At 35.4% G+C, this 13,504-nt stretch overlaps 1 protein-coding gene across 1 annotated transcript; it reads left to right on the forward strand.

The window, feature by feature from the left end:
* The first annotated feature begins 215 nt into the window (after nt 1-215).
* On the forward strand, nt 216-13,113 carry LOC133221139 (solute carrier organic anion transporter family member 4C1-like). The gene is made up of 8 exons (XM_061369808.1): nt 216-436; nt 2,542-2,827; nt 3,524-3,645; nt 4,534-4,649; nt 4,956-5,100; nt 6,971-7,166; nt 11,421-11,574; nt 12,681-13,113. The coding sequence occupies exons 2-8, from the start codon at nt 2,811-2,813 to the stop codon at nt 12,885-12,887; spliced, it is 957 nt and encodes a 318-aa protein (XP_061225792.1). The 5' UTR covers nt 216-436; nt 2,542-2,810; the 3' UTR covers nt 12,888-13,113.
* Nucleotides 13,114-13,504: the final 391 nt, after the last annotated feature.

Raw genomic sequence — 13,504 nt, forward strand, 5'->3', positions numbered from 1 at the left:
ATATGATATCACTGTCAAATGGGGTATATTACTAGGCCTGAAAATGATAATTCTGTGCAGAGTACTTAATCTGTAATTTAGCTTTCAGTGTGGGGTTATTTTTTATTTTTGTGTGGGGGTTTTTCTTGGGTTTTTGTTTTTTTTTTTTTTTTTGCATGTGTGTGTTTTGGGTTTTTTTTTTTCAGTTAGACTTTGACAAGCTTGGAAACAGAATTTTAAAGTCTTGCTCTCTGTCTTTCAAACACATGTCGAATTCCAGGAACACGGTTTGCTAACTTCACTTGCAGTGCCAGTGCAATGTCTTCACTTTCCAACTATCTGTATGTCTTTATCCTGGGACAGCTGATGCTGGGAATTGGAGGAACACCACTATATACTTTGGGGACAGCCTTCATTGATGATAGTGTTGCAAAACACAAGTCTTCCCTTTATATAGGTAACTTTTAAAACTACTTATAGCACGTTGTCTGGATAGGTCATAGACTGCAATACCTTTGAAATGTTTTTATGAATTTCTCTAATTAAATCTGCCTTGTCATTTTTCACTTAGGTGCATAAAGTTTTTCTATATCAGCTACTGTGTGTGTTAGGTAGTAGTCTGGTGTGTCAAGTCTTGTCAATAGTTGTTCCGTGGAGTGTGGTAATGCTACTTTGTACCTCTCTTGCTGTTTTTTCATGTCATTAACTTAAGGTTATTAAGTGGCTAATATAGCCTGCCTGTCAATAACAGAATGAGCTGTAGAGAAAGTTTGCTTTTAGTGTCATTCTTTGAAAACTACCGTGTATCAGGCTAGTAGCCAGGCCTTAACTGTATCCTGTATCAGATTTATTTACCTTCTAACAGTAATCTGTGCCCTCAGTGGAGGAGCGCTCCTGTGCATCATGTGATCAGTGCAGTTCTCTAGCCACATACAAATTTGGCACTTCAGGAGGAAATAGTAAAAGTATCTTTCTTTAGTTGACAATAAAAGGATTGTTTAGAAACATGGAGAATGTGTCTTACTGCAAAGCTGTTTGAAAACAAAGGAACAGTATTTCTTAGCAGTGGTTTTTAATTTTTCCTAATCAGCATTCTTTTGGTTATGTGCATTTTTACTGCCAAGTTCATTACAGTATAAGTGTGTTTTCTGTGGATATGAAGATGTTTCCTATTATCCCCATTTTAGGTGTAAGTTGGTAAAAGTATGTTAGCTATACTGGTAACTGCAGGAGGAATTCAAAACATCTTAGATTCCTGGACTGTTTTCCAGACTAAATCAATATTTCTAGGGGGCAAAATTGAAATCATCATCTATTTGCATGCAGCTCTTGCTTAATTGTTCTAGACAAGCCACTTCATTTGATCCCAACAAATAGAATAATTGCACGTGTTAAATCTTAAGTAAGAAAGACAACTTTTACTTTTCCTATTTCTTTATATTGAGAGAGAAGATTACACTTTCATTTGTTTCTTCTCAGGTCAGTGAATTAAATAGAGCAGAATTACAGATGTCTGCATGATGAGGGGATTATGAAGTAGCCTGAAAACTACTAGGAAAATGCTGTCACTGTTCAAACTTAAAAATAACAGATCAATATAATAGATTCATGTTTGCACAATCTTCAGACAACTGCTGAGTTCAGAAGAACTCTGTTTATATATATATTCTGTCCAGTATAACAGAACTAAAATGCAAGTGAGTGGACAGTTAGCTACAGTAGTCCTTAATTATTTTTCTTGCTTCTATGCAATGTATTGAAGATTTAAAATACTTTGTGTTGCTTTGCCTAATGTGAGAAGGATTGTGCAACGCAGCAAAAAGAAGCGAACTAGAACTTTCTTTTAGTGTCTGTAAATAGCTCCTAGCATCTTAAAATGTAAGCTTGCAGCTTGTAGGTTGGTAGTTTCTTTCTGTTCTGAAGCTGGGTGCATTTTCATGAGTGCTCTCTTGCTGAACTGAGGTATCTGCATCTAAAGCCAATAAAAAGTTAAGCAGTTCCAAATGGTAATTTAAACTGAATGGTCTGTAGGAGAAAATAGGCACCTTCCTAGCTAGGTTTGATGTTCTGTATATTGAATGTGGACTTCCATTGGAAAGATACTTTCAGCATGTCATTATTTCCAAAATATAGGAAAACCTGGGACATGTCAACTGAATGTTTACTTTACTTACTGATACTTAAAAGTCCCCTTCTGTGTCCCTTCCTCATCTTGAACTCCTTCCCCACCCCCAATCCTCTTGCTGTCTAAAGAGCATGAAATAATACCAAATAGTGAGGAAGCAACTTTGGAAACAACTGAGAAATTCCGTTTCTTCAACTTGAAGAGTTGCATCAAGCTGAACCTCTGAGTTGCAGCTTTTAATGAGAGTTTCAGATTTTCTTGTTAAGAGACAAGTACAAATTTTGTCTTCTACATGATGTAGTTGAAGTAGGACAGTAAAAAAAAACAAAACCAAAACAGATTGAGTTACGAAAACCATTTGGTCCAAAGCTGGTTCAGGGTGTTCTAAAACAATGCTTAAAAAATGTATGGTGAACTTGATGTATTTTGTCTTCTAGGAATTGGTTATGCCATGTCACTGCTGGGTCCTGCTTTTGGCTACGTCTTAGGAGGACAGCTACTTAATATTTATATTGATATCGAGATCCCAGAAAGGCAGGCTGCAACTTAGTCTTTTGCTTTCTGTTTTCTTTCCCTATTAATTCTTATTAAAATCTTCATCTTTTCTCCATCTAACAAGGAAAAAGTGGTTTTGTTTGGAAAATACTGCATTTTCAAGAGCTTCTTTAACTTGGTAACAAGGTGCATTCACAAGGGCTTCTAGCAAATGAGTTACTTCCCACAGTGAGTAGTCACTCCATTGTGTGTGAAAGTTTCACTGTAGTGCAAATACTTTGTTCTAGCTTTTTGAGATGCTAGCTGTTTTAAAGCTGATTAACAAAAAATGCTTTATCTTCTGCTAAGTTGCTAATTTAAGGTTAGATTGCAACTACTGATTTATTGTGCAGAAAGTTTCCCTGAGGTGGGATATGGGGAGTAGGATACTGCTACTTACTTTATGGGGAAGAGCTTGATAGAAAATTTACCAGTTGAGTATTAAAAAATGACAGAAACTGTATTACTATACAGCAACTTCATTAGTATTTTTATTTCCTCTCTTCTGGGGACTTTAGATCAATACAGTGATACTCTGAACTTCTGTATTGTCTTTCACTTAACTCATTGATACTTTCTAAACAGTTTTCTCAGTATCTTAATGCTGCAGAATCTTGAAATCAGGGTGAAATAGAGACCTTCAAATCAGAATTTGAGTTGAAAGCTGTATTTAGTAGAATGCAGTATTATAATAGAGCTGGTGATTGTGCTTTAAACAAGCCACCAATAAATTAAATATATGTAGAAAACAAAAAAATACAAAATTAAAATGCCTTCTGTTAAATTAATGTTTAAAACGAACAAAAGATCCAGCTCACTGACATCTGAAATTGCTGATTTAAATTCACAAATTGTAAGCCTACCTTTTGCAAATTATTTTTCCAGTACGAAGATGGATCCAGATGACCCACGTTGGCTTGGAGCTTGGTGGATAGGATTTCTTGTATGCTTTGTTGCAATTTGGCCTCTTATAATACCTTTTTCATGCTTTCCAAAGTACCTACCAGGTAAACATTTAACAGTAATGGGCTACATTGGAAGAGAGATTTGTTTTACTTCTGGATTACAGGCTGCTGGGCTGAGTGATTGCTCTGTTTCCGTTTACCAGTTAACAGTTTTTTGGCTAAAACCTGTGATAAATACCTTGTTTCCAATATGCAGCGTTTAAAACAAGCAAATTAGGGCTTTGTGTATTTAATGATGGATGGTAGCACTGGAAACCAGTAGAGCATGGAAAGTGACAGTCACAGTTTGGAAGGTGCTTGCAGCTGAGCACCCAGGACTATATTTGAAGATACTGTGTTACCCATCAAGAAACATAAGGAAATTTCATTGACTTAGCACATGCATACATGCATTATTGTCTTTGACTCTGTTGCCTTATTGTTTTGGGTGGAATAGTAAGACATGAATCAAAGTATCCCAGAGCAGTCGTCTAAAAAGGAAGTTTAATACAATTTCTGTTCAGGTAGTTATTATCTAGGAGTCCCTTGAAAGAGCATCTAAAGGAATGTATTGTGCTTGCCTGGAAAGAGAAATTACGGAGGAAAAGAAACAATTCAGTAGGGGCCTGGTGAGAATGTGAGGACAATTAAAAAAAAATAAATTGAATGAGTTTCAGGATAGCTTGAAGTTCTTAGGATATTTCTAATAATATCTTCTTACAACCAAGGCCTTCTAATGGAAGCATGATGCTTTCAGCCAAATTCTTCTTTCTGCAGCAGTATGTTGTTGATACTTTTACAGATCTGTACCAGTAAAATAGTCAAGAATACCTAAAATGTCTGAGCTAGTTTTGTGAAGGAAAGTAAACACTTACTTTGTTTTTTCTGACTTCAAGGCCAAGAGCACGGGTTTTCAATGATTTTGTTGTCAATAAATATGTCCATTTGTAGGAACAGCAAAAATACAGTCTGAAAAGATCTCTGAAACACATGATGATGGAAGTGAGCTGCTTGTTGAGACCCGGAATAATGGAAAAAGCTTTAAAGACTTCCCTGTGGCTCTCCTGGTAAGGGAATAATGATTTTACTAAAACTGGTATATTCTGAGAAAAGATTTATTTTTTTTTTTCAGGTAACACATAAATGTTGAGAAAGGTAATTGCTTTTTTTTTATTGTGTTGTGGTAGGTAAGTCTCCAGTGCTGCTGATAATTTAATGCATATTCATTTTGTTGATGCTTAGGACCGTTAAAGTAAGAAAAGCATATTAGTGAAGTTCCAAATGAGAGTATCTGCTTTAAAATACAGTGACTTATAGTTTACATGATACTACAGTGAAATAACTTCGAGTGTAATGCTAATTTTCCCACACAGATACTAGTGAAGAATCCAGTGCTTATGAGTCTAATAGTAGCCAGTACTTCAGAAGCTTTAGTTGCCACAGGCTTTGCCACATTTCTACCAAAGCTGATAGAAAATCAGTTTGGGAAAACATCAAGTTTTTCAGCAACTCTTGCAGGTAATGTGGCTTTTCATTTTTACATGTTCTATTCATTTGTGCTGACATTATAACATTATAGTTTATATAGGCATCTTGTGTTTGTCAAGATATTGTGGATAGACTTAACGTGAAATGCAGTTTTCATAGCAGAAATTATATTTTTGAATTTTCTTGCCTGTCCTGTGAGGTTAATTCACCAAGGGTACTTAATTCACCAAGGGTGCACATCTAATCATTGTCTGATAGTAACCATAATTTATTCCTTCTTCTTGTGAAAAAAACATTTATTTTTCCTGATTAAAAATCAGCTGAAGGAACATTAAGTCTTAGTTCCTACTGCCTATGAAAGGCAGCTGGAAAAAAAGCAGCGCTTACTACAGGTAAGCCAGGGCTTGACCTGGCTTTTCCATTCTTCAGTTCTACCATGTTACAGTGAGATAGCTTACCATAAAATGACTAATCAGGTTATATTATAAAATTACTGTGCAGCTGCTTCTATGGTTGCCTTATTGTGCTTACTCCCATTATCCAGTATGCAGACCTAAGAGGTAGAACAGAGGATTATGAAAAGATGAATATTGGAGAAACAAATGAAAAAAATCCGATGGAAGAGGTGCACTAGTTAGGGTCACATGATTAACTCTGACACAATTACTTCTGAAGAACAGCTTCCAAATCAAGGCAGATAGGCCAACAGATGCTTACAGTGTGGCAGACTTAATATTTCTGGAATATGTCTTGCAAAATTACTTCAGCTGTATACTGCTGCAATGTAAGCATATGCTAGTTGAAGTGTTCTAAGAGAAATATCTTTGGGAGACACTTTCTGAATTACTTATTTCCCTGGATAATACCAGATAGTACTTTCCCCATTCAGACATCATAGCTTCAAAATTGAGTATTTGCAAGTTTTGCATAGAAATTCATTGGATTACATGCTCAACTGTTAAGCAGTAATCAACAGTGAACTGGAAAACAGCATATTCCTTTGTCTATAGATCTATACCCTATTGCCTATAGAATTTCGGAGTGGAAAATATTGATAGCATTAACCAAATGTACAGCTTTAAATGGCTACACTAATTTTGAAAGCTATCTGTATCTGAGCTAATGTTGAGCTAGCTAGTCTCAGTGTTACCCATGACTATGTTAACTACCTAAAGCACTTTTGACTCTGTATGTGGCCTGTGCAGCTCTGCCATGGTAATTGAACTGTCTTTAAAAATAGCTGTCTCAGGTCAGTGCATGTTAAACTGAGTTCTGCGTGGTATTGTAGATTAGCCATAAAAGTGCTCAGATAGGTATCTGGACTCCTAATAGTATGAAGAAGATTAATTATGGGTTATAGGGACAGCAAAACTGACCCACTGTTCCAGACTTTCTAATCTATTTTTTTCTAATCTTTATGTAGATGCCTTATTGTATCTTTGTGCTGTCTCTTGTATAGTGGTGATTATGTTCTTTTATTAAGAAGTTCAAAATGTGAATGTATAACAAAGAACATGCATGTGAAGAATGGACTGAAGCGGTGAAAAATCATTACCTGTTTTCATTAAGTGGCTCAGGGATTCCTGCCCAGTATGTAGTACACTTTAAGTAATTGAGTTTTGCTATGTTGAACTTGGGTTTTGGACAACTGTATATCAGTTATGCTGTCAAGTTGAACTTCTGGAAAGGCTAAAGATAGTGTGAAGGCAGAATAAATTGCTCATGCTAACAGGTTCTAGTAAGATGGTTTGAAAATGTCATCACATTGACTGCATCTTAAGATACAGGTAACTTTGTGATTTTCTTTTTCTTTTTTTTTGTGATAAAATTGCATTTTAAATTGCTTCACTAATTATATCTTTCATTTTTATGTAATTGCTGGTGTCTTGTTTTCCTCTAGGGCTTGTATTAATTCCAGGAGCAGCACTAGGCCAAGTCGTAAGTGGCATTTTGGTTTCCAAGTGCAAAATGGATTGCAAAAGCATAATCAAGTTCATGACAGGCACTTGTTCAGTGGCCCTACTATTAAACACAGTGTTTTTATTTGCTAAATGTGGGAATGAACCTTTCGCAGGTGTCTCTGAAACTTATAATGGGTAAATATATTTTAATGAACTCTTGGGTTTGGTGATAAACTTTAAAATAAGTAAGCTACTTCATAGAATGCAAAACCCTTAAAAATGTCATATATTGGCTTTCTGTATGAAATTGAAGTGCTTTATAGAATTCTAAAACCTTGATCATGGAATCTTTGTCAGATTAAGAAAATATAATAATACATTGCCTGCAAAACGATCTGAGCAGGCTGGTCCTGCTTGCAAAAATCCCAGCTTCTGTAACCATTTTAGGTGTAGCCATGGTATTGACTAAAGCTAATGTTCTGTCTCTGCAGAAGTAGCATGTATTTTTGTATCAGGTTTTATTAATCAGCTCTTGACAATCTTGACAGTTTTTGAGTCTGCTTGTCAACATTTTCATGAGAGCCCTGAGGTGAACTGCACCTTACACTGATTGAAAATTTTTCCATAGGAAAACTAAGACATTATTGTAGCATCAGATTCTAGCATATCTAGCCTCCATTTATAGTGAAAGGTGTATTTTTTTTTCCTGGTAAAATGGCTGATAGAGACAGAAATTTAATGCCCAAGAGAGCATAGCTCAATTGGCCAACTTGAAGAATAAAATTGGTGGAGTAATATGTCTAACTGAAACATAATTAAAAATACTTTTGCCTAATATGTGTAGGAAGACTTCTCCAAATAATATGTGCTTTCCTTTAAACAACACAATTCTCATTCCTTATAAGAATGTAGTGTATTGCACATCTTTAGATATTTGTAATAATTGTAATAAAAATCCTAGGATGAATGTTCTTCCTGTTTCTATGAAGGAGGGTAGATAGCTGTGCCAAAACTGTGCTCTCAAGCAGTCAATTATTCTGTCATGAATTGACAGAGCCAGAGGCAACTCCAGCTGTTAGAAGGTCTGCCAAAAAGCCAGATGCTGCTGTGCAAAATAACTCTAGTAGACTAGTAGCTATGGACTAGCTGCCATTTGAAAAGAAATCATAAGTATGAGCAGCCTGCTGTGTAACTTACTATGTAACTTACCAGTATTTTTTTTGTTTCTCCCAAATCCCTCATTTCAACAAAGATTTAGGCAGCACTATCTTGTAAAAAACTGTAACCTATGCTTTGATGCATAAAAAGGCATTTGAATCCTAGGATGGGGAAGAGTGTCTCTACACCTACCGACACAGTTGCATGAAGTATGCAGTGAAAATACAGAAGATGGATTGAGGGGGGGAAGTTAGTTTTGTAGCCTCTAATACATATAGGTAATACTTCTAGGAAAAATGGTAAACATCTAATAAACAGACATACATAGTTTCTTTACTTGGCATTATTATGCTTTTTGACTGACTTAATATAAACACATAACAAATAGAAGAATGCAGGAAAGTCGCATCTTACTCACTGAGACAACTAAGTGCATAAAAATCACACAATGTGAAGTCTATTAATTTTCCTAGATCCTTCAAGGGTATCATTGACATAAACATAACTGACATATTAAAAAAACTTCCCCAAAGTAGTGACATGAAAGCCTAATCAGATATTTCTCAAGTGTCTCATTTAGGCAAATGTAAAACTAAGTAAAATAGCTAACCTTAGGTTAACAGGACAGAAATTCAGAGGGCTTAGAGACAATTGTGATTGAAGGCAGTTAGTCTTCCAGTTCTCTAAGAGAGTAGAAATTTAATGCCATGATACCTTAACTGTTCATTTGTACTTCCTTCTTCTTAAAGCAAAGTTAACACTCATTCTGATCTCATCTTTCATCTTTACAGTTTGATGTGTCTATTGACAGGAAATTCAAAGGTCAGGGTTGACATTTGATGCTTAAAACATAGCTGTAGTGTGAAAAAATACTAGCTGTAAGATTACTGTGGACACTTCAGAACTGTGTTAACTAGGATGCAGACACTGGTTGTGGAAAGTTTATAGTTACAAATTGAGCAAAAGAATCTATATTCAGCAACTGAATACTGAGGAAGTTATATAGAAAATAGTATGTGAAGCTATCTAGATTCCTATACCAGGTGCTGTGATAATAAGCAGCTGACAAAAGGTAAAGCTGAATTGATTTTCTTCCTTGGTTAAATACAGTTGACTTGTGTTTAATAGTTCTGTGTAACTTCAGCAGTTGTGTAGTTAGCTAGTCCTGAAATAACTAACTCTGCTCAGTATCCATTATAAGCAATGGTTCAGTTTTATGTAATTCAGTGTTACATGTTGGATTGTAGTTTCTTGGATATACAACCTGCATCAAAATAGTGGCACTAATGTAGTGCCAGTTCTGTATCTGCTTTCCATGAAGCAACAAGCGACTAAAATATATACCAGAAGCTTTAACAAATTTATAAGCTTGTGGAAGAGTAGGCAAGTGCCTGATTCCTGCTTATGTTATTGAACAAATTCTTCTGAAATAAATTATGAGTGTTCTGAGACTTGAGTTGGAAATGGATGCAGATTAGTTTTTGTGGAGATTTTAAAATCATTAATGGCAAGCATTCTCTTTCTTTTGAAAAGTAGCTTGGAGCTGGGGAGTGGGGGAGGATTTTTTAAGTTCAGTGCTAGAACCACACAAGTACAGGGTCCCTTTGGAGTCCATATTTTAGTGAACAAAGTATGTTGTTTGTAGTAACTCTGCTTATTACTAGATAAGGCTATAAACAGAGCTAATGTGGATTACTTTGCCCAGTATTTCCTTGAAAACTTGAAGAAGCAGAAATGCACTGACTACTTCTGTAGTTCCATGCATTCCAGAAGGTCTCTGGTGCTCCTTGTTTTGCTTTGCTATGAAAGAACACCCAACCTATAGAGCTTTATAAGACCACTTAATGCTGGGCTTCGTTAGAAAAGAGATGTTAGAATAAGTTCCATGTCAGAAGAGCCTACACTAAATTGTGTTTCTCGTGTATGTTAATATTTTTCTCTAACTATGCATAACTAAGTATTTTTAGTCCCTCTTTGTAGGTCAGGGAACAGAGATGTTGTCTGCCCATGTAAACAGAAGAAATGTTGCTTCTGAATTGATTACATACTTCTAGGCTTGACATGCCTCATAGGTTAAAGAGTCTCTGTGCAAACAAAGCTATGATTAGTGCATTTATGGTTCACTGTAGTAGCGCTTTAAGCCAAAGCGAGCTAACTTTGATTCTTCTATCTATGAAGAATGAACTAATGTAACTTAATAGGATTCAACTGTACAACCACCAAACTAAGTATATTGGTAGTTATGATGTCCTTCATATTTCATGTACAGCTTGAATTCTATGTAAGTTATCGCCATAATTATTAGATAAGTTATTTCTCTACTTAGTATTTGTGCCCATTTTAAATTCTCTTGAAGAAATCTGTCTTTTAGGTAGTGAATCTGGTAACCTGCAGTTGGCAATACAATATTTAATTTACTGACAGTGCTAGTATCCTGGTATCAGCTGCCTGAACTCTTAATCTGTGAAACTTCTTTACTTAGTAATGCACTGTTAGGAAATCAAGGGGTGTAATCTATTTTCTTCAGTGAAAACTTAAGAAGGTCCCGCACGTCATAAACTAATATTTTATTTAGCCCCACTTATAATAAAGTGGGGCTACTTCAAATACAGCAATACTTTGGCCTATACTGGAAGTAAATGCCTAAATTGAGAGTAGTTATAATAAGCAAGAGATAAATTATACTCTGTTCATTAGTTATTCCCGAAACAGTAAGAACACCTTTGAGGTCCTTGTGGGTGTGATAAGACTTCGTATGTCCTACCACTCTGCATTTAGTATGTGCAGCCATCTTGATGCTTTAACAATGTAGACATCTGTGTAATAGTGTTTAAAATACAAAAATGCAATGGGTTTGCAAGTGTGCTTTAATCCAAAGCATGGAAAAAATTTAGGAATGTGACCAACAGAATAAATAATGCCAAATACAGCTTTTAATTTTCTTGATATTTTTTTCCTTAAAAATCTAAATAGAACAAATTTAAATTAATGAGTGTGGAGGAGGGAGGAGATGATCCAAGAATCATGTTGAGACACAGTTTTGTCATCTTTTTTGTGAATGGAAATTAGAGGAATAATCTATGAAAGGAATAATAGTACAAAAATAACTTGGTATAGAATAAATGGAAAGAGTTGTAAGTACTAAGAACGTGGCTTACTTTTAAACAAAAAAAGTGCATAAACCAGCTGAATATTTTGAGATTTATCATCCTGTAAATACTGCATTACTCATTTATATGTCTTCTGGTTTTAAGCTACTTTATTAAAAGCCTATTAACTTTTACCTTTCAGAACAGGCATGCTACATAACTTAACAGCGCCATGCAATGCTAACTGTGGATGTTCACGGTCTATGTACTACCCAGTTTGTGGCAGAGATGAAGTACAGTACTTCTCTCCTTGTTTTGCAGGATGTGCATCACTTGTTATTAACAAGATGAAAAAGGTACTTTATACTGTGAAGGCAGCTAACATGGTCTGTTCTGGTTACCTGCAAAATACATTCTGTATTGAAAATATTCTTCCCTTAGTATGACAGCAAATAATGGTATTTATGAATCAGTAAAAGTTACTACAAGAAAAATGGATGTGGATTGGAAACACATATCTAAGTAGGATGAATGTTGGTATGTGTCATTGTCCAATACTCTGACCAGGTGCTTTTAGATATTCCACTTGTGGGGGTATAATGTGTAATATCAAATTTACTTGTGACAGATGATGTTACACAGGATTTATGATTTAGCGGTGTGATAGAAATATGCTGAAAATACAGTACGAGTTACATTTAACAAAACATCAGTCTCAATACGAAGTTCAGTCACAATACCAATGTGATTCCTGTTACTGGTCTTTATTACATACTCGTCTCCCTCTGCTGAGCCTTCCCCATCACTGTGTGCATACCTAGGTTGAAACTAGGTCAAGTCCATTCAAAGCTCTCTTCAAAATTATTTTGCTGGTTGCTTGATTTTTATAATTTATGTTGGGCTGAGCTCCTTTCCTACCCTCGTGCTAGTCTGACTAACTCAGGGAGATTTTCACAATGTATTAATGAACTCGAGGAGAAACTTTTGCACCATTAGTTGATCTGGTCAACCGACATAGTTGTTTCTTTTCTGTATAGGTTTTTTGCAATAGATGTGGTCATTCGTATTTTTGTATAATATTATGTACTGCATATCATCATGCCACTAACTCTAAAATCTTCAGTTTTAAGATTTTGGTTTGTTTGAACTGTGTGGGTTTTTATTTTAATGCTTGTACCTAAAAACTTGCTTCACACAAAATGGAGACTATAGTGGTCTTTAGATCCCAAAACCAAAAATATCTTTTGCTCAGGTGAGCTGCATCAGTCAAGCTCTGATGAACCACTTTTAAAAATGAGGGTTACGGTGTCATGTAATCATCAGGAAATGGACTATTTCTCCTATGGTACAGTCAGGAGTTATTCCTTGTATCTAGTGTGATCCTAACCCAATTAACATCTGCCGTATTAGTATTACTTAATGTCATTCTTGACCTAATCTTTCTTTTATGAATTATTTGTAGATGTACCACAACTGTTCCTGTATCGGGAAACCAGAAAGACAAGCTGGTTTACAAGACCTCTTCTATGAAGCTGTCTCTGGGAAATGTCCAACACAATGCAAACTTTTACCTTTGTTCCTGACCTTGTTCTTTTTTGCTGTTGTTTTTACATTTATGGCTGTTACTCCAACAACTGTGGCCATTCTCAGGTACCCTTTTTGGAGCTGAGAAATAGGTAGATTTCTTATGAAAGCTCAGATCAGTGAAATATTCTAATTTATTTTGCTTTGGAATGTGCACTTAAACCAATGTGCGAGGGACTTCTTATTTTAGTACTTTGTGTAGTAAGCAAGCAGCTCTCGAAGCAGAGGACTGTCACACCATTGTTCACTAGTTCTGTAATTACGTTTGGTTAGTAGATTTAACATTTCTGTATCTTTCCTACTTGTGGTAAAATCACACCTTTATGGGAGCAGTCCTCTGACTGTTTTAGTCAAAACAAGAAAATGTACTATATGCTTGGATAAAGAAAGTATAAAAGTGGCCTGTGAAATCCTGTGTTGCAGGATTTCAGATTGTACCAGAAAAAGAACAAAATAGCAATCAGTCTTTTATTCTCAACCTCTGATTCCTGTCTGAGTTCAGAGTTCTGACTTGCAAAATTGAAGTTTGTTGAGAACTGTAGACTACCTTTCATACGATATTGATGTTATATGTATGGTAGTCTATAATATAAAATGCAACAGCATGTATATGGCTGTTAACCAGTGGTTTGACTCTTTCAGATTGGTGAAATTCATATGCAAGAAAGCTAAATCTTTTTTTTTATTATTTTTTTTAAATAC

This window comes from Neopsephotus bourkii, unplaced genomic scaffold (assembly GCF_033783945.1).
Source record: "Neopsephotus bourkii isolate Nb327-2 ecotype Australia unplaced genomic scaffold, CSIRO-AGI_Nbou_v1 NB_147, whole genome shotgun sequence".
NCBI lineage: Eukaryota > Metazoa > Chordata > Aves > Psittaciformes > Psittacidae > Neopsephotus > Neopsephotus bourkii.